General features: G+C 39.0%; 1 protein-coding gene and 1 long non-coding RNA gene across 2 annotated transcripts in view; one reads left to right on the top strand and one right to left on the bottom strand.

Moving 5' to 3' along the window:
* The first annotated feature begins 304 nt into the window (after positions 1-304).
* LOC110543711 (cytochrome P450 7B1) overlaps positions 305-22,021 on the top strand; it is a 198,607-nt gene continuing 176,890 nt past the window's right edge. Inside the window, exon 1 of the mRNA XM_060385739.1 lies at positions 305-573. Within this exon, the coding sequence (XP_060241722.1) occupies positions 458-573 (116 nt within the window). The 5' untranslated portion in view covers positions 305-457. The remainder of the gene's footprint in view (positions 574-22,021) is intronic.
* On the bottom strand, positions 14,010-17,381 carry LOC132654731 (uncharacterized). Its single transcript, XR_009592428.1, has 3 exons — positions 16,951-17,381; positions 15,350-15,488; positions 14,010-14,072 (listed from the first exon to the last, which is right to left on the bottom strand). It is a non-coding gene; the product is annotated as an uncharacterized LOC132654731 (long non-coding RNA).

The following is a 22,021-nucleotide window of genomic DNA, read 5'->3' as shown; positions in this document are numbered from 1 at the left end:
CCTTTGCACATATTCAATAGATGCTGGTGATGAAGGGGGAAGCTGGCCTTGGTACATCCTGCACGGTATCTGCCAGCAGTTTTGGATGACCTATGCTAAAACAGGGTGGGGAGAGGCGTCAGGCAGGGTCCCTCTTGTGGTCTCACTGCTCACCCAGAAACAACACCCCCTCTCCCCTAAGCTTCCTGTCTTCACCTGGGAAAATCCTAATACTTTCCCTCTTCCTTGGCAAGTTCCTGCCACAGGAGCCGGGGGCGGTGCTAGGCGGTGCACTAGGGTCAGGGGGAGGCGATGGGGGGCGGGAGAGGAGGAGGGGACTCCACTAACTTTGTAGTTCAGCTTTGGGAACCGCTCTGACATTCTGCTCTGCGCCGCGGGCAGTGCCGAGCCTCTAGTCGAGAAGAAGGGCTCTGTGCTGAAGCAAAAGCGGTCGCCCCAGCAGAGCTGCCTAGTCCAGATGGAGGGAGCCTCGACCCTAGACGCCAGCTTGCCAGGGCCTCTGGCCCTCCCAGGTCTGCTCTTTGCAGCCACCCTGCTCCTCCTGGCCCTGTTCCTCTCCACCAGGCGCACCAGGTAAGCGCCAAGGCTGGCCACGCATGCGTGGGATCGCGGTCACAGAACCTCTTGGGCACCCGCGTTCAGTCGTGATGGCGGGTGCAGACAGATCTTGCTGCTGGCCACTGGCGTCCCGGGAGCCGGTGGGTATCCCGACAAAGGCTTCATCCACCCCCTCCACACACTCACACATAAATTACAGTTGTTAGGCCCAATCCGACTTTTTTGATGCGCCATGCAGGATTCATGGCTTTCCCGGGGGCCTATGTTTTGTGGCTCAGAATTCCCTGCATTTTAGGAAGAAAAAATTCTTGAATTTCATTTAGCTCGAAGAGAAAAGTTTTAAGAAAATGCTGGTCTGCGATTTGAGTGCTGCTCCTGCCTCAGTTTACCTGATTATACCTCACTTGAAAAAAATAGAAGCAACAGTATTTACTTATCATGAGATGCTGAGAAGAGCAAATGTGTTAATAGTAATTACTCCACTCTGTTAGTTTTTTCAGGACAACAACAGCGAAACTCAAGTGTGCAACTATCTTGCTTGAAACAGGAAAGTAAAGCAATGCAAATAAAATGATTTCATTTCTAATTTATTTTCTTTTTCCATTGGTGTCTCATCTTTTCCAGGCAAAATTTTCATGGTTTTTGAAAACCAAGCAGATTTATTTGAGGAGAATAATAATGACTATTTAATTATTTATCAATATGCCAGAATATCAGTGTCTGTGACCTATTTTCTCTGTGGTTTCTGGGACAATGACACAATTGTATTGCATACAAGTAGGTGGACATTTCTGAAATGTCAGTGGAATATTCAGAGGGCTTTCTAGATCTTTCCCTTCCTTCTTACATAGTCTTCAGAGCCGTAGGTGATTGTGTCTTTTACTTCAAGCTCATGTGATTCTGCCCAGGCTCTAACTTTGGGCTAAGTCTGTTAAGTCACACTTGTAAGTTTTGTAGACAGGAAGACTGTTCTAGTCTTCATTTGCATGCAGGACAGGAACCTCAAAGCTAACTAGTTCATTCTAGACCTTTGAGGATAATTAGGTGAGAATGTGGAACTAAGGAGGACCACAGGAAGGTAAAAAGGGAAGACAGGCTTTCCACATGTCATTCTGTGAATAGGGCAGTTCTTCTCTGGTTTGATAAATATCGTTTACTGAAATGTTCATGCCATGATTTGCCAATTCCTTCACACCGGAAGACTTTGATGCAGGTCTGTGGGGAACTGCATTCTAGAGCAGCGCATAGAGTGTAGTCAAGTATGGGAAGATACAAGCATGTTCGAATTCAGAGAGACCCATGTGCCTAATGGCTTCTGCTTTCTGTGTTTGCACAATTTACTCTCTCACTGCAGGAAAGTTCTTCTGATGTGATTTGTAGAAGAGAAAATATGGCTAACATGGCTAGAACAAGACAGTCTCAATCTTTTGTGTGTAATAAAATGTCCAAATGACTATTAATACAAATGCATAAATTAGAGGAAAGCACACTCTATTGCAACTTGCTTTTTCCCACTTTACAGTATGTTTTAGATGCCACTGATGATGAACACAGAGAATAAAACACACACACGTGCACAAACATATGGACACACACACACTTACCACACACACCCGTGGACTATTGTGGATAGTGGGGTTGTAATAGATGGTAAACTTCCCTCAGCCACAATTTTTGTTACTCTTAATGATCTATTAAGTCCCTGTCCTCTTATATGCTGCTGCCATTACTATTACAATGCATTTTGATTGTGGTAGTCTGATAAAATAAAACTTCACATTTTTTAATTCTCCTGCTCTGTCTCCGAGTCTCTGTGAATCCCTGACGCCCCCCCCTTCAATCTTTGTGTGTGTGGGGTGAGAGGGGTTCCTGAGGGTCAAACCCAGGTCTTTACCACTGAACTACCTCCACAACAAAAGCTTCATTTATAAAGCAAAAATTGCAATTTCTATTTACTTTTGATGGCATTAGCTCTGAAAGCTTCTTTAATAACTTGTTTTCTTTTTAGTTATTTCTTTTGATCCCCAAGAGTTGGAATTAACCCCAGTACCCTGTTTGTGCTGGTCAAACACACTACCACTGGGACATACCCTTAGCCCTTTCTTATAACTTTGATAGAACTTCACAGTCTTCCATATCTGCTACAATTACTTTACTAGCTTACTTTGAAATTAATAGTTTCTGGCTAGGTGGTAACTGGCACATGCCTTTAAGAGCATTACTTGGGAGTGAGAGGCAGGCAGATCTCTGAGTTCGAGGTTGGCATGGTCTACAGAGCTAGTTTCAGAACAGTAAAGGCTACACAGAGAAACCCTGTAAAAACCAAAGAGAAACTTTCCGTGCATATCTCCATATGTATAAATAATTTTTACATGGTAGAAATATCCAACAGTGCTGTCCCTCATTACCAATTAATACTTTAAGCAGATGGTGTATACACAGTGGTTACTTTTAGTTTTTATCCTTTGGACAGTTTTGTCTGGAATGCTTGTACAGTGTTTTATAGGAATGCTGTATGTTCCAGAGTCAATTTTTGGTGTTATGTATAAAATTACTAAAATTAGGGGAAAACAAGCCTGTTTATTGCCCTTGCCTGTTTACCAGTGTCTTTCATTTTCCCTCATCCCCTGCCGCACCCCAATAGGTTTACTTCCTTTTCCCTACTGGGAAGATGATTGAGTAAGATTGTCAACCACAGATACTATCATAGTATTCCAGGGGAAAGAGTGTTTAATAGTGGTTTTTACTCAAGGAAGGATGGGAAATGCTTAGAGTCAGCATATGTTTTGGACAATAGTTAACAGGATTTTCTAATGGCAGACGAGGGAGAAAGGAATCAACAATGAAGTCTATATTTTCCCCTTATTTTTTCTCTGTAGTTCAATGTACTTTTTAACCTTTCCAGCACTAATATATTATTCTACTTGTTCAGGAGCATCAGGAAAACATAAGAAAGCCTGTAGAAAATAGCACCTACAGATCAGAAAGCAGAACCCTCACTAGACTCTGAACCTGCCAGTGCCTTGGTCTTGCCAGAAAAATGAGAGAGAAATTTAATTTTCTTATAAGCCACAGGGCCTGTGGTATGCTGTTACAGTAACCCCTATGCACTAAAGTAGATGAGATTCAACCCCAAATGCCCTCTAAATAAGGAGCTGTTGAACTTTGCTCAGCCTGTAACTCCAGCATTTTTGCTGCAGCTGCACACTTAAAGAGTTGGTCAAGAATCCAAGGGCTATTTAGATGTAGATAATTTTAAAGAGGCCCATTTTTCCTTATTTAATTTTTTTTCCTTGATTTTCAGTTACTCCAGTAGCCTCAAACTGGGAACCCAGCTTTTTTGGGTGATGGTGGTGGAAACATTCTATCCTTGGTCTTCTTTTCCCTGGATATGCTCTTTAAAAGTTCTTAGTCTCTCAATCATCTGCTTTGGGGTCCTGTTCTTCAGTAAATGCTTCAGTAAATTTCATACTTAGTCATCCACGGTAAGATCAGTGTCCAAGCGACTTCACATTTCTAGAACCCAAATTCTGTGTATTCAGATATTCAGATAATCAGTTATAGTTTTAACTAGGTGGTATGGAATGTGTGTGCGCCTGTGGGTACATATGTTTTGTTTCTTTCTTATGTACTCGGGTATTTTTATTTCTAAGAATTAATTTTATTTTATGTGTATGAGTGTATTGCCCGCATGTATTTTTTCAGGTTTCAAATCTTAGGTTAAGATTTGATTCACTTGGATTTCATTTTTATCCAGGTAGAAGGAAGGGTTTATTTTTATACATATGGATAGCCAGTTTAAAAATCACTTTTTAAGCTCATGGTTATTGATTAAACTTAAACTCTCTAACCTCTGGATATCTTTGATCTTTTTCTTGTCTTCCTAATTTTGATTTTCCCAGCATCTTTGTGATTGTTTATTTCTTTATCAACCATTAATATTCCTTTATATGAATGTGCACAGCATGTTCTTCTACCTAATAAAGAACATCTTAATGACTTCTAATTTTGAACGTCTGTGAAGAAGGTTGCTAAATATTCATGTGAAGAATTTAGTGTAGGCTGTTTTCAATTTATTTTGGTAAATATCAATAGCATATTCAAATTATATTTAATGTCTTTACCAAAACGCCAACCTGTCTTCCAAAGTGGCTCTGACATTGTTCATCTCTATCAGTCACGAATGAGTGCTCTCAGTCTCTACACCCTTGTCATCACGTGATGTTTTCAGCATTTAGTTCTTAGCACTCTAATAGGTGAGTTATTATTTTTTTATTATTTTGAGTTTTGATTCACTGATGGCTTTTTCATACACTTATTTACTGTCCATATACTTTCATTGGTCAGCTGACCAGGTTTTTTGTTGATTTTCTGAAAAGAAGCAGTTGTTTGTTTGTTTGTTTGTTTGTTTTTTCACAACTGCATGCAGCTAGCATTCCTGAGTTGAATCTAAGTTCCCTCTCTTACCTACTCTGAGATCTTCAATGAATATATTTCATATTGTTGAACAGCAATATATCATATGCCTACCGATGTGCCATGTGTATACTGAGTACTTGTCTTACTGGGAACCTGAGATATTCAGAGAAATTCATGAAAAAAATGCTACCCGGTGGTCACTGGGGCTTTAGTCAACAGTTAATGTAGATACCTAATGGCAAGAAAGTAAACTAAAAATATTTTTTCTTTATTCTTATTTTATGTAAATGTGTGTTTTACCTACATGTATGTCTATACACCATGTGCATGCAACACCTGCAGATGCCAGAGAAGGACATTAGATTTCCCTGGAACAGGAGTCACAGAAGGTTATGAGCTGCCATGTATGTATTGTTAACCTAAGCTGGATCCTCTGGAGGAGAAACTAGTGTTCATAATGGCTGAGCTGTTTCTCCAACCCCTTGAACATATTTTCTGTCAGTGGCCAGCTTCTGGAAGTGCTCTTGTTGGGTACATTACCCGACTGTATACATCAAAGATTTTTAAGGAACTGGTCAATTATTTGTGCCCTTTCAATTTTTGGCTCTACTTGTTTTCTTCTGACTCCTGCTGTGCTACCTGCCTATATTATTATCCATTTGCTTGTCATAATTTAACTGTACTATTAGCTAGTAGTAAATAATTTTTACCAACCAATGCCTTTGAGGTGCATGTGTTCTCCTTGTGAGCAGTTTTCTATTGCACTACTTCTCAGTCAGCTTTAACAAAGAGCTGCTTTTTCATTTATATTTGCATCTGTTAAAAACAGATTACTTGGAAAATTGTCATAGAATAATTTAAATGACATTTAAATCCAAGGTAATGTCTCATTAATATTAGATTCAGTACAGATGAGATGGTTCTTTCAGAGGGGTCTAAACATTATGAGATTCTGACATTCAGAGTTTGTCATTATTTCTTTGCAGATGAGAGCTAAGAAAAATCTGTGGTGACAAACTTCCAAAAATTATAATCTGAGCTATACACACACACAGAGAGAGAGAGAGAGAGAATGAGAGAGAGAGAGAGAGAGAGAGAGAGAGAGAGAGAGAGAGAGGAAGAGGAAGAGAGAAAGAGAGTAACCTTTACAAGAAATGTTTGGCTGATATTACTGTCCCAAACAGGGAAGTTGTTTCTCTTTTTAATGACAGTTGTCCTTTGGTATCTAAAGGGCATTCTTTACAGAGGGTCATTTGAATACCAAAATCTGTTGTGCTCAAGTACTTTCCACAAAATAATGTAAACTTTAACTGTCTCTGGGTTACTTTTACTGTGCTGTAAGGATCATGACAAGAGATAAAGTTCACTCAGTATAGTTTCTGTTCCTTTCTGGATATACTCAATTTGTTGAATATACAGGTAAGAAATCAGACACGATCTGTATTCATCCACTGATACTACTGCCCAGTAAATGAAAAAAACCTATGCTACCATCAACAGCTGCTGTTTCTCTTTAATTTCTCCCACTTTTCACAAAAATAGGAAAAGGATGTGGGTCATTGAGAGAAAAGTCATGTTCCACCAGAGAGTGCACCAAGGCTCACAGGCAGAATGTTATGTTTCATGATATGTGAGAGGAGTCAGGGAGCTCTCTAGACATGTCAGAGGCTCTTGCTTAAACAGCTGAGCAGTAAGTATGTTGTGCTGTAGTTCCTCTTAAGCCCAGACTTTGGATGACACTCACTACAGTTCAAAACAAATTTGGGGTTAGGAAGATGGCTATTGGGTAAAGTACTTTTAGTAGCAGCTTGAGGACTGAAGTTTGAATGTAAAAGTTTTACCCATGTAAAAGTCAGACAAGCCTGGTGGTCTGCCTGTAATTTCAGCCTTGGTAGGAAGAGGTGAGAAATTCCTGGTACAAGCTGGTGAGCTAGACCAAGAGCCCGGAGTTTAGTTAGAGAGCCTGTCTAAGTATAATAAAATGGACAGTATGGTGATTTGAATGAGAATGGCCCCCAGAGGCTCATATGTATCAATGGTTGATCGCCATTTAGAGGAACTGTTTAAGAAAGTTTGGCCTTGTTGGAAGAGGTGGGCTTTCCTGTTTCAAAAGACCACACCAGGCCCAATCTCCCTCTCTCTCTCTTTCTCTTTCTTTCTCTCCTTCCTCCCCCCCCCACCTGCAACTTGCAGATTAGATGGGAGCTCTCAGATATTGCTTTTCTACTATGTCTGCTTGCCTGCCAACATGCTCCCCACCATGATAATCAAGACTACCCTATGAGAAAGACCGCGAATAAATGCTTTTCTCTTTAAGTTGCCTTGGTCATAGTGTTTTGCTATGACTATAAAACGTTAACTAAGACAAAGAGTGATGGAGAAAGACACCCAATCTCTAGCCTCTGCACTCACACACATACATGAGTATGCCCGCCGGCACATTCGTCCCCAAAGTCCACACGTATGTGACCATATATATGTGGTTATTATGCATGCTTCTATACCATATTCATGTAGGCACATACTGGAGAAGGAAGGCAAAAACAAAAGAGTGGTGAATGGGATGGGTTGTAAGAAGTACAACTTGACTGTTGCTGCCTTGTCTTTATTTGTTTGTTTGTTTGTTTATTATTTTGAGAAGTTAGATATGTTTGAAGTTTGGACCCAGGACCTCTGCTGGCTTTGCAGATGGATGGAGGCAGAAGGAATCCATGATCAGAGAATATAGACAGCCCTCACTAGCTGGAATAGGCAAGGAAACATTTTTCTTGGAGGCTGCTGAAGGTGACTTAGACTTATATGCCCAGTCAACACCACAATGATACCTACTGAGATTCGTACTGGTCTTCTGGACTCAAAATCTGTCAGATAATGAATTTGTAGCAATTTTCTCTAGCATTCATGGGAAAAATAGTTTATTTCCTGTGCTTCCTTCATTGAATCATAATACCTCTTCAAAGAAGGATCTGAAGAAAGAGCAGGTTGGCTTGTGGCTGACTCTGCTGGTTGTCCTTGAGAAGCAGCATTAGATACTAATAAATTGTATTCATTTTTCACAGAGATAACATTGTAGTTTAAAAAGTCTTCATCTTAGGCTTAACAGGTGGTGATGATTGGTCTCTTCTTTATCCAGTGCTTCACAGTAAGTTCTGACTGTTTGTTATGTATCTAGCATCTCAACACATCTTCCAAATACCTGAAAATGGGACACAGGCTATCAGCATTGGGCCTCAGGTGTGATTTAGTCTGGAAGTTTCTAACATGACTGAATGTTGAAGGGATGAGGGACTGGCAATTACATTGCACTGCCTCTCCAAAACCAAGAGTGGAACAGGCTGCAGGATTTGCAGGAAGGATTGAGAGCTTCTTGCAGTTGAGTGGCTCTGTACTTCATCCAAAGAAAATCCCATTGAAACTGTTCCAGGTTACTGTTCTGTGAAAGACAAAGGACAAACTGTGATGCTACCATGCTGAATAAGAGAAGGGGACATCAATTACATCCTGCATTTTTATAGCTGAAGTATTCATTTTACGGCTCGGCTTTTTTTTTTTTTTAAGCACAGAAGTATGCAGAATAGATACTTTTGGCCATAGAAAAGTAGAAAAGATTAATTAATTCTGTAATTGCTGAATATAAAAATTAATAGAATTTTTAACAAAAGTATGACTATAATATGATTTAAATTCATTGTCATTTCTTCTTGTAACTTTATCCTAAATAGTTAATGAAGAAAAATTTACAAGTTTTACTGGATAAAGCACCTAGTTTCATGTGGGGCACTGAGCATCAATAAAGAGTGAGTGGATAAATGAACTGTTTGGCGCAGTCATAGTTATTTTTTTCCTGTATGAATATCTCAACATCAGAATATACAAAATATATACACATTGATACTCAATCCCATGCATGTCATTTCTTATTTAAAAAGTAAAGGTGTCTTAAACAAGCTTCTACCTATCAGGAATATTTGTCAAAGAGAATATATTAGGGCAGTGATTATTCTTCAGCATAAACCTATTTGAAAGTACAGTCATTAGAATGCGACCAACAACTAAAATTTCTGCTTCTTAGAATTTACAGTTTTAAAAATGTCTAGTTCATTGTAAGTTTTAAGTACTAGATTTTCAGATCAATTCCCCTCCCATATAGGTGGGCAAATAATTTATTTAACAAAATAAAACATCTCTGTGAAAAGGTTAAGTCCTTTTTTGGCATCCATACCCAATCATTCATAAAAGTTTAGCTCTAAGTTCATTTAAAAACATAGCAGGATGAATGGTCATAGAATGTTAAAGAGACCCAGTCTTATAATTGAAAATCAAAGTTGTTTAAGTGAGAGCAATACTTTGTATTGACTGTAACTTAGGACTTCAACCATTTTATTCCTAAAAAACAAGTAGTTTATTGTTTGGTAACATTCAAGGACAAAGTGCTGTTGAATTGTATTTTGGTAATACTAGTCTTTGGAGATAAGATATGAAGGAATAAACAAGTAGTTTTTTCAAAAGTAGGATGCTAGACATCACTCTTAGAGTTGCTATATTGTATAACTGTTTCTTAAATAGAATGATGTCAGCAAAAATGTTTTTTTTTCCATCAAATATAAGGTAATATTTTGTATTCCTTATTACATTGCATTTTATGAAATTTTCTAAGAACATTCTTTATCTTATACAGGCATAAAATATGTCTCATTTGAACAGTGCTTCCAACATATAGCTTCATATATTCATAGATATGATGTTAATGTACAAGATTCTACATCACATTGAGTAGCTGGAGAGATAGCTCAGTTAATAAGAAGTCCAAAGCCCCACATGTACCTGAAACTCAGGCACAGCTTTAATCATAGCACTCAGGAGGCAGAGGAAGATTGATCTCTGAGTTTGAGGCCAGCCTCATCTACATAGCGTGTGCCAGGACAGCCAGGGCTACACAAAGAAACTTTGTCTCAACAAGCAAGCAAGCAAACAAACAAACAATCAGGCATAGATAGCATCATGAGCCTGCAACTCCTGCACTCTTAGAATAGGAGGGGTGGGTGAAAAGAGATCCATGAAGCTCAGTGGCCACATACGTAAATTCCACATACATGCATTTAGTACACACCCACACTAACATATACCACATACATGGCACATAACAGCACATAAACATACATACTCACACAAATTATTAATGAAACAAACTATAAAAGACTTAGTGTTTTCATTAAGCTCATCCTTTAATGCCATTATATCCTTTTCATTACTCTTGTGTCTCTGACGTAGGCACTTCCTTTCATTAAAAAATGAACACATTAAGACCCAATACAACTTACAAGCCTTTCTAGTAGAAACTTAACTAACATATGCATGTATGAATTTGAAACTTTAAAACGAAGATTACATTGTTTAAAAAAGAAAGTAGACGCAAGTGGCCTGCCATTGCTCGTTTGCACTAGACTGTGTGGCTAGGAGAGGGGATGGGTAAGATGGGAGATGGGGGTCTCTCCTTCCTGGCTCAGAAGTGTGTTTGGGGTATCCATGTGTCCAGGCTGCTCCATATTCAGATGCAGTGGAGAACAGGACACGTGGCAATAGAATCTATTCCACGGGGTACTATACAAGCTAAGAATCCCGATTTTACCTTCTGAAAACTTGTGGGAATTTGCTTCAAGACCACTGGTTTCCAGTGAAAATGTACCTTGAAGAAACCTGGAACGAAAGGAGAAAGACATTTTCATTCTTTGGAAACTCATCAAAGACATTTGAGTCTTTTCTCTTCTACCCATCCTCTAAAGTGAGCTGCGCAAGCAGCTGTAGGCAACATTGCTTTAATTCTTCTTTTGCTTAAAACTTAGCATTACACACTGAATGAAAAAGTGTTAGAGTGTTCGCATATTACTTGATGTGGCAGAGCATAATAGTTAATGTGCAAGCTATTGAATGCCCTGATGTGAATAGTGGACTTTTAATCTTGTTTCAGATTCTGACATTTTACGCATAGGCAAAGATTCACAGAGCTATATGGTCTAGAAAATTCATAATGTTATTTATGTATCTTTGTATTCATGCATGCTACATCTTTTACCACATATGTAATATATATCCATATGTATGCATGTATGCATTTGTGCACACACACATATGAGTGTATAAATATATGTATGTGTGTGTGTGTATCACACTACTTCTATCCTTTTTGCTTGTCAGTGTGTTGTACCATATGCTGTAGAGCATTGTGCCAAAAGATAAAAATATTCCCAGAATATATGAAATCATCAGAAAGCTGAAGAAGGGTAATGACGTTTCACCAAGGCATTTGTGACTTATATCCACCTAGGTGATAATACATGGCTTTAATACCCATAGTTCTAAAGACATATTATAAACTTAGAATGGCTATTGCTTTCTAAGAGAGAAAATCCAAACATGAGGTCCTTGTATTTTTCTAGAGAAATTGAGTAATGTTGTTATTTTTTTCTGAGTCAAAACCTTCAGTAGACACATGTGGAACTGGCCTCTTTTCTTTTGTTCTCTAGAGATAACTTACACTTCCTTCTGGTTTCAGAAGCAGAGACCTTACAGCTGAAATTCTGAATAGTTAATAACTGCAGATTTTCCAACTTATTCCAGGGTTAAGATGTTTCTGCTAAGAAATAAGAGTTCAAAAGTTCAATGTACAATATGAATGTGCATGGAAATGTTTTTATGTAATGTAATCCCATGTATAATGACTGTACATGATGAAATTTAAGTTACAAAGAGAGAATGGTATAAGTTCCTGGGGCCGTCTGCTGGAGTTCTGTTCACAAATTATTCTGGGCATTTTAGGTAGGGTCCTCTCTCTTGCTTAGTTTCTTTAGATACACAGGTTTTAGTGGGTTTGTCCTATGTTGTATGTCTATATGAGTGAGTATATACCATGTGTGTCTTTTTGCTTCTGGGACAACTCACTCAGGATGATCCTTTCCAGATCCCACCATTTACCTGCAAATTTCATGATTTCCTTATTTTTCATTGTTGAGTAATATTCCATTGTGTAGATGTACCACAATTTCTGCATCCATTCTTCAGTTGAGGGGCATCTGGGTTGTTTCCAGCTTCTGGCTATTACAAATAAAGCTGCTACAAACATGGTTGAGCAAATGTCCTTTTTGTGTACTTGAGCCTCTTTTGGATATATGCCCAGGAGTGGTATGGCTGGATCTTGAGGAAGCGCTATTCCTAATTGTCTGAGAAAGCGCCAGATTAAACCTGTGTATCTAAAGAAACTAAGCAAGAGAGGACCCTAACTAAAATGTCCAATCCCCATCCGGAAAGGCAAAGAGGATGGACATCAGAAGAAGAAGAAAACAGGAAACAACCTAGGAACCTCCCACAGAGGGCCTCTGAAAGCCTCTGCCCTACAGATTATCAATGCAGATGCTGAGCCTGATGGGCAACTGTTGGGCAGAGTGAAGGGAATTTTATGTAAGAACTGGGAAATAGTAAGAGCTGGAGAGGACAGGGTCTCCACAAGGAGAGCAACAGAACCAGAAAATTTGAACACAGGGAACTTCCCAAATACTCATACTCCAACCAAGGACTATTCATAGAGATAACCCAGAACCCCTGCACAGATGTAGCCCAGGGCAGTTCAGAGTCCAATTGGGTTACATAGTAATGTGAAGAGGGACTGCCTCTGACATAATCTGATTGGCCTGCTCTTTGATCACCTCCCCCTGGAGGGGAGCAGCCTTACCAGGCCATAGTAGAGGACAATGCAGCCACTTTTGATGTGAACTGATAGACTAAGATCAGAAAGGAGAGGAGAACCTCCCCTATCAGTGGACTTGGGGAGTGGCATGCATGCAGAGGGAGGAGGGAGGGTGGGATTGGGAGGGGAGGAGGGAGGAGTTTATGGGGGGATGCAGAATGAATAAAGTGTAATTGATGAAAAATAAAAAAAAACAGAGAGAAATAGAAATAAAAATAGGTACAACTTAAAAACAAACAAACAAAACCAAATTATTCTGGGTTTGATCTAAGGTACCGAGCACATCACCTTCATGTCTGTGCTATTTCCAGTGGGGTTTCTGTTACTAAAGACTGAAAGAATTATGCTGATTAGGGAGGATTAAAAAGAAAACTATAGGCTATAAGCAACATGACAAAAGTTTCAGTCTCTAAAGAAAAGACTCTCAGGTCTTGAAATGTTTCAAAGTTATTATTAAAGCATATCTAAACACTACATATATCCAGTATGGAGACTGTCACTCAGTTTGTAGAGAATATTTTTACTTTGAAAACTTCAGTGGAGTTGAGAAGGGCAAAACTCTCAACTAAAATTATTAACCCTTCTCAAACTACTTAGAAGCTCTGACCAGTGAAAATTTAGATTATCACAACATGCTACTGAGGGAAGCAAGAGTTGCTCACCTTTTCCCAGGGTATCTTTGTAGCCTCAGTGCCCATCCTCCACAGACTGTGAAGAGACAGGAATACAAGCTATGGGTTCATTCACTCTGGAAGGTTTTGAACACCAGAGGCATAGCTGCCAGCTTGGAGGGATGTGGGACTTTTATTTGTGTTATTGTTTGTTAATATTTATTGTGGTAGGTATGTTGGTTTTCAGTTTATGGTTCAATAGTTATATTCTTTATAGTAGATGAACATTTTATTGCAAATTAAGGTTTCTACAATAATAAGTGTATAAAGTACGACACTTTTAATAGGGATTTATAGTATGGCAGCAGACTAATAGATAGAGCTTTACTCCATGTTTCAAAGTCATTCGGTCCTTTCTTATATTTCCTAAGTCTGATATTGAAAGTCAGTTCCTCGCTGTCTTTATGCCTTGGCTATCCAGTGAAGAGACTGGAGTGTGTGTGGGGGGGGCGTTGTGGTGGTGGGGGACAGGCTTGTATTGAAGTTCTAAGATCCACTACAATTCTCAAACTCTGTAACTTCAACAGCAGGTTTTTTTTTTTTTCAAAAGTATTTTTCAGAATTGTCAGGTTTAAAAAAAATTATTACACCATTGTTCTTACCTATGGTTTAGGTGTTAGGCCTTGTTATGGAATACTTCATGGTGACAAATGGGAACATTTATAGATTTGATGTTCTTTTAGCTGAAAAGGAGAGAGAGAGGAAGGGGGAGGGAGAGAGAGAGAGGAGAGAGAAAATATGTGTCAAGAATTAATTAATTGAGGATCCTGGAGAAAAATGAGGCAAAAAAGAATGGTGAGAATACTGGCACTTGTCAGCTATACTGCTGGCTGAATTTGCTGGAGAGCTTAAGGGAGGCAGTGTTTCCAGTGTCTTCAGAGTGAGCCTTCTGGGAACGGAGGATGTTCCAGCAAGTTTATGCTTAGCTGGAGGTAGGGAGTGAAGGTGGAAGCAGGCAGAAGTGTGGGAATAGGAAAGTGAAGATTATATTTGAGGAAGAAAAATGTGGAAAAAATTTCATAAGCCAGATATTAGAAATACATCAGAAAACGTTTTTACTAAACAACTGCTCTTTCAAAACATATAATACCTTATTACGTGACCTTCTTTATTTAACTGTTGTGCCTATCTGCCTAACACTAAAGAAATGTCTAAAGAACAAATAGTATTCATCAATAATTATAACAAAAAAAGATGATGTTTGGAGAGCAGAAATATTACAGGATCTTTGGGATAAATTGATGCATAAAACAGTCATCTTAAAGGTGACTGGACAAAGTTGGATGTTCATATATAGAACTATGAGAAATGGTTTCTCTAAAAATATGATAGGAAATACTATAATATCTGCAGCACTGGGCTATAGAAAACCCTGGTGCCTTCATGAGTTAATTAATAAACTGCATGGAAACTTGCTGAAGTGACTTATTTTCTTACCCAGGTATACTTTGTTATCTAAGTAGCAATGATTCACTCTTTGTTTGTTTGTTTGTTTGCATTGTAATTGTTATCAGAAATTCTAGAAATCTAGAATTCTAGAATCAGGGGAGGGATGGCAATTGTTTGCTTATCATAGGTAAAATTGATCACTAAACCGATAACTAGAGAAAAGCCACATCAGAAAAGAAATTCAGTACAGGGTTTCATTATCAGGTAGCCTTATTCTTATGCCACACAAAATTTGTATATAGCCCAATAATAATTTGTATATAGCCCAACTCCCATTTAGAAATAGGAGCTTAGTAAGTTATCTTAGATCAGATAAAATTGCAATTACGATATTGTTGCTGATATGTTAAAATGTCAAGTACAAAACAAACCACAATTGTGTGTTTCAGAGTCCCAATTAGGATAGCTGCCATCCTGGATAACTTTGCATAAGCTAGTTTTAGCAAACTAAAGATGTTTTTCACACTTGAAAACTCGAAGAGCAGCTTAGAATCTCAACTTTGGAACATACCTTTCTTATTTCCTGTTTCTTTTTTTCATATATCCTACATCACCCAGCATAGTGGATGAGCAGTCTGCAGACAGCACTGGATAGTTCACACAAGGTCTTGGTAAGAAAATGGGACTTACACCTTCAACCATATGGAAAGCTGAAATTTGGGGGAACAAACCAAAATGTTAATCTGAAATCTTATTTAGGAAACAAAACTTGCGTTGCTAGAAATAGACCAGGTTCTAAATATATCCAGGTATGTGTGTGCTCTGGTGCATAACAAATGTCACTAAGAAAGGGATCAGCAGAGCATGGAATGTCTTTCCAGAGTATGTGTCCTCCATTCAGGGAAAATATTAGACTTTTTATAGTTTAAAATCTTCAAAAATTGAGTCACAGGTCTATCTATACTTTCAATCCTTTGAGGAAATAAGTGTTAAGCCTAAGATAGTCCTCATTCGTTTATGATATTTTTATTTAGATCTCAAGTATTTTAATAAGCTGAACTTCACTTGCCAGTCATCTTCTAAAATTTCGGTGAAAATTCATTAGAACATAATAAGTTAACATGCTTAATAGAAAGTAATTTTATACTAATATGGAATTTCATGATGACACAGACGGTAAATAATAATGTGATGAGTAGAGTGGCAATAGAGTATTACAGTTGGCATGAAAGGAAACCAGTATCTTTGATATGCAGATTATAATAAAAAACACAATATCACTAACAGATCTAAGATATTAGCATATGCCTGAGTCAACTAATCCAAAAGAGTAGTGGTTTCCATTTTTCTTTTCCTTTTTTTTTTTCTCAGTTTATTTACTTTAAATGTCAAGGGTGCCTCTTTCCTCCTCTCTTCCCAGTCCCCCTTTCTCCTCCTTTCACCTTCCCCTCTTCCTTTTCCCCCAAAAGGAGAACCCTTCCATTCCCTGTTCCCCCGGTATCAACCTTCCCAGCATATCAAGTCATATTAAGATTAAGCTCATACTAAGATTAAGCTCCTCATTCCCTGAGGCCAGGCAAAGCAGTGCTGTCAGGGGGAAGTGATCCAAAAGCAGGCAATACAGTACAAGTTAGAAACAGCCCTCTCACTGGGTGGGGAGGACAGAAGCTCCACAAGGAGACCAACAGAACCAAATATCTGGGCCCAGGGGTCCTGCAGAGACTGATGCTCCAACCAAGGATCATTCATGGAGAGGACCTAGACTCCCTGCTCAGATGCAGACCATAGGCAGCTCAGTCTCCAAGTGGGTTTCTAGTAAGGGGAGAAGTGAATGACATGGAAGCAGTGGCCTTCTCTTTGATCACTTCCAAGGAAGAGGATGCAGCCAGTCCTGATGTGACCTGATAGGCGAGGGTTAGAGAGTAGGGAAGGAAGACCTCCCCTATCAATAGACTAGGGTAGAGGATAGAGGGAGAAGAGGGAGGGAAAGTGGGGCTAGGAGAGGATGAGGAAGGGAGCTACAGCCAGAATACAAAGTGAATAAATTGTAATAAAAAAATAAAATAAAATAAAGGTGTCATTTAAAAGGTTTTTAAAAAAGGAAAAAGAAAGAAACAGCCATCTCCCTCCACTTGCCAGGTGCCCTGTATGAAGACCAAACCATCCACTCACCACATTATGTGTAGGGGGTTAGGTCCAGAGCATGCATGTTTCTTAGTTGATGTCTCAGTCTCTGAAAGCCCCCATGGGATTGGGTTAGTTGTCTCTCTTCGTCTTCTTATGAGGTTCCTGCCCCTCCAGGTCCTTCCATCTTTCCCCCAATACTTCAACAGGGCCTCCGGAGCTCCATCTCATGCTTGGCTACATGTCCCAGCATCTGTCTAGTTCCACTGTTGGCTAGAGCTTCACAGACTATAGTTAAGTTAGGCTCCTGTCTGCAAGCATAGCAGAGCATCATTAATAGTGTCAGGGTCTGGCTCTCTCGTGTGGTGTCTCAGGTTGGACCAGGTACTGGCTGGACATTCCCTCAATCTTTGTTCCCTCTTTATCCCTGCACTTATTATATGCTGGCTAATTTTTGGATCAAAAGTTTTGTTGGTGAGTTGTTATTCCACTCCTTTCACTAGTCTTGCCTGGCTAGGAGGTGGTCACTTCAGTCTTCATGTCCCACCAACCCTGTTGTTAGAGTCACACCCATATCCTCCCAGGAGCCTACCCTGTAGCAGGTCTCCAGCTTGACAAAAAGATGTCCCCCACAGTTTCCCTTCTTGTTCCCAGCCCTCTCACCTCCAGCATCTGTTCTCCCCACATCTGATCCCCACTCTTGTTTCCCTCCCCATTTGTCCATTTCCCTCTCTTCATCCACTTCTGCTGTCTATTCTGTTTCCTCTTCTAAATGACTTTCTGGCTCCCTCTCTTGGGCCCTCCTTGTTTCTTAGCTTCTTTGAGTGTGTGGATTGTAGTATGGTTATCTTGTACTATAGATCTAAATAATATACGCTTATAAGTGAGTATATACCATGTGTGTCTTTCTGGGTCTGGGTTACCTCACTCAGTATGATCTTTTCTAGTTCCAGCCACTTGCCTGCACATTTCATGATTTCCTTGTCTTTAATGGCTGAGTAGTATTCTATTGTGTAATGTACCCCAATTTCTGTATCCATTCTTCAGTTGAGAGACATCTAGGTTATTTCCAGTTTCTGGCTATTACGAACAATGCTGCTATGAATGTGGTTGTGCAAATGTACTATGTTTAAGCATCTTTCAGTGTTAGACATTTATTCTGAGGTAATGTCTATCATTATTGCTGAGGTGTGTTTCCTGTATGCAACAGAATGATAGATTCTGTTTCCACATCCATTCTGTTAGCCTGTGCCTTTTTTTGGCGAATTGAGGCCATTGGTAGTGAGAGATAATAATGACCAGTTGTTATTACTTCCTGTTTCTTTGATGTTGGTGGTGGTAGTATGTGTGTGCAGACTTTCTTTCTTTTGGTTTTGTGGCTGTGTGGTTATTTGTTTCTTGTGCTTTCCTGGGTGTAGTGAGCCTCCTTGGGTTGGAATTTCCTTCTAGTACCTTTTGCAAGGATGAGGTTGTATATATGTACTATTTAAACTTGGTTTTGTCATGGAATATCTTTTTTTCTCCATCTATGGTGCCTGAAAGTTTTTTGGGTGTGGTAGTCTGGGTTGACATCTCTTAGTGTCTGCATGACATCTGACCAGGCCCTTCTGTCTTTCATAATCCTGCTGAGAAGTCATGTGTAATGTTGATAGGTTTGCATTTATGTGTGACTTGGCCCTTTTTCCCTTGTGGCTTTTAATATTCATTCTTTGTTCTGTACATTTTGTGTTTTGATTATTATGTGATGAGAGAATTTTCTTTTCTGATGTAATCTATTTGGTGTTCTGTAGGCTTCAATTTCTTTAGGTTGGGGAAGTTTTCTGCTCTAATACTGTTGAAAATATTTTCTTGGCCTTGGAGTTTGGAGTGGAGTCTTCTTCTTCTATTCCTTTTATTCTTAGGTTTGGTCTTTTCACATTGTTCCAGATTTCTTGGATGTTTTGTGCCAGTACCTTTTTAAACGTAATGTTTTCTTTCACTTATGTATCGATTTCTTCAATCCTGTCTTCTACACCTGAGATTTTCTCTTCCATCTCTGAATTCTGTTATTGATGCTTGTGTCTGTAGTTTCTATTTTCTTACCTTGATTTTCCATCTCCAGGATTGCCTTGGAGTACGTTTTCTTTATTACTTCTATTTCTATTTTTAGGTCCCACACAGTTTTATTCATTTTCTTCACCTGTTTGATTGTATTTTCTTGTATTTCATTAAGGGATTCACTCAATTCCTTCACCTGTTTGGTTGTATTTTCTTGTAGGTCTTTAAGGGATTCATTTATTTTTCTTTTAATGCCTCTATCATTTTCATAACATCAGATTTAAAATCATTTTCGTGTGCTTCCAGTGTGATAGTATCCTAAAGACTTGCTGTGGTAGGATAGCTCGGTTTTGGTGATGTCATATGGCCCTGGGTTTTGTTGCTGGTGTTCTTGAGCTGACTTCTACCTTTTTGGTTGACTCTGTTATTAGCAGGTCTGGTGGTCTCTGATGGTAATAGTTCCCTGGGGTTCTAGGTAGAGTTCATGGCTCCCAATGTCCTCAGTCCTCTTGTTTTTCTGCTGCTCCATGATCCATGCTGGTCTTTGTGGCTGGAGATCCAGGTAGGTCCAGGAAAATGGCCTCATTTATGATTAATAAATAAATCTGGTTGGGCAGTTATAATTGCTTAATGCTCATAGAGAGCACCCGGGTTTTGTTCTAAACATGATCATGCCAGATATTTTTATCCAGTATTTTTGTTTATGTTTCCTTTTATATTTAAAATTCTTAAAAACTTAAATTCTTTTTCTTAAAATTCTTTTTCGAGCTGGAAAGATAGATCATTGATTAATAGTACTTTCTGTTCTTTCAGAAATCACTTTCTGGATTTAGTTCCAAACACTTACGGCAGCCCATAACCTTCTAAAACTTCAGTTCCATGTCATTCTATGTCCTCTTCTGGGCTGTGGAAATGGATATGCCTGTGGTGCACTTGCATTCATGCAGACACTCTTATATATGTAAAATAAAGGTAAACAGATAAATCTATTTATTTGATGTAACGCAATAATGCTCTTTCACATGGTTGGGGAGAGCCAAACTCAGGTCCGGAAGCTTGTGCAAGTCCTTTGCTGAATGAAGAAGAGCCACCTACTCATCTCCATTAAAAGGTTGCATTTGTAAATTATGAAACTATGGGAGTCTAAGTACACTGAACATTAACAGTCCCTTTTTATTAGGTATCAACTATGTGTCAGCCTATGTACCAGGTCACACTATTAACTGCAATCACTCCAAGAAGTTGGTTTCATTTCGTTGTCCTCAATTTAAATGGATGTTGTCTACTGAGCCAGTCTGTGGTGTGTGAGGCCACTCCCACTGAGCAGCTGAGCTGAGATCCAATGTCTGTAACATATTCCCACACCCATATTCTTTTCATTTCTCAGGCTGCTTGACTGGTAAAGACAGGATCACTTGGCTTTTGTTGGGGCAATGCTTCAGTGCTCAGCCTGGAACTCTATAACGTGCTCACTTCTGAGACTCAGATTTGTCAGCATCCGGGAAGTGAATGAGCTGGAGCTCTGGCAGGTCTCCACAGAAAGTTCTGGAAATCCCCATGGCACTTCTGACTCAGCTGCATTTCTGAACCCATGATTTTTTTTCAGGACAACGGCAGCAAAACCGATTCTGAAAGTTCTTAGAAACTGTGCTGTCCTCCATCTCAGGAAGTCCCGGAAAGCCAGGTTTTTTCTAGTGCCCAGAAATAAAGATAAACAGCATCTTCAAAGGAAAAAAAAAAAAGAGTGTCGAAATCTCTGTCTTAGCGTTTATACTTATGAAGTGTGCATGTGAATTTTGTGGTCTTTGCAGCACTTTCCCAGCTGTGTTTTATTATGTAGAGTGGGTTATGAGAAGCCAGTGGTAAGGGTGGACTTTCCACATTTTTGTTTCTGCAGCACTGAGCAGGCTCTGCTTACCACATGACGATGGAAGATAGCAACCACAGCATTTTTCCTGAATTGCTTTCCTCATCTCCTTCATAGATTTTTTTTTTACCTACACCACCACCCAGACATTCTGCTTATAAAACAAATCCCGTTCTTAAACTATGGCTGAATGTTTGTTCTAAGTTTTGGATGAAGGACCCTAGGTCAGAATATTTTTTTTCCTTAGCTATATTTATATGTTGTAATTTCTACCTGATTGTGAAATTTAAAGATGTACCCCACTAATGACAATTTAACAAGTGTTTTGTCACGGTACTTCACTCTATTTGGACACTGTGTTTATTGTATAGATTCTATAATTGGTTCTATATAATCAGGAGAAAGTTCTCAAATGGTTCTAAGGAAGATGAGGATAGATCCAATTATTAGAAAAATATATTGAGAAGTCTGGTATACAATGTTGAGATTATAATATACATAGAATTGGCCATATTTCACACACAAACTCCATCATAACATCATAACTATATGAATGTGAAGAACATCATCAGCTTTATTTTATTTTATTGAGTTACTAGTTGACAATTTAATACAGGTATATAATGAATTCTGATAAGTCTTTGTCCCCACCCTCTCTTATCTCTCTCTTACCTCTACCAACTTCCCCTTCCCTATCAGTCCCTTTCCAAAGCTCATAACTTTGGGGGTTTGTTTTCCCATCCATTTAGTTTAAGCGGGGTTGTCTATTATGACCCTTGGACTTGGAGTATCAGCTAGAACCTGGTGGGGTCACTATTGCCTACACAATTGAAAATGTCCGCACTCTTTAGGAATCCCGGGGCCCTTCTTTCATCACTGTCTGGCTGTTTGTGGACCTGTTTTTCTGGAGACCCAGCAAAATTATTGCCGTGTTCTGCCTTATTTTTAAAGTACATGGAATGTCTCACACTTTAAATTCACTTAGTTGGGACATAATACTGAATTTACCTACACTTAACTAAGAAAGAGAGCTTTCCATTTAGGTTAAAAATTAAATTTGAAAATTTGGACATCTAGAGAAATACAACTCACTAGTGAGATACTATGGAAGCCAGACAGTTTTTCCCACTTGCCTGCTTTGAAGCCACCAGATATCAAATATATAGAGTGACAGGATGGTGTAGTTGTGTAGAAGTGGAGTCATTGTAGGGAAAG

Source organism: Meriones unguiculatus, chromosome 6 (genome assembly GCF_030254825.1).
Source record: "Meriones unguiculatus strain TT.TT164.6M chromosome 6, Bangor_MerUng_6.1, whole genome shotgun sequence".
Lineage (NCBI taxonomy): Eukaryota > Metazoa > Chordata > Mammalia > Rodentia > Muridae > Meriones > Meriones unguiculatus.
Note: the sequence above shows the minus strand (reverse complement) of the source record. Positions and strands in the feature narration are given on the sequence as shown.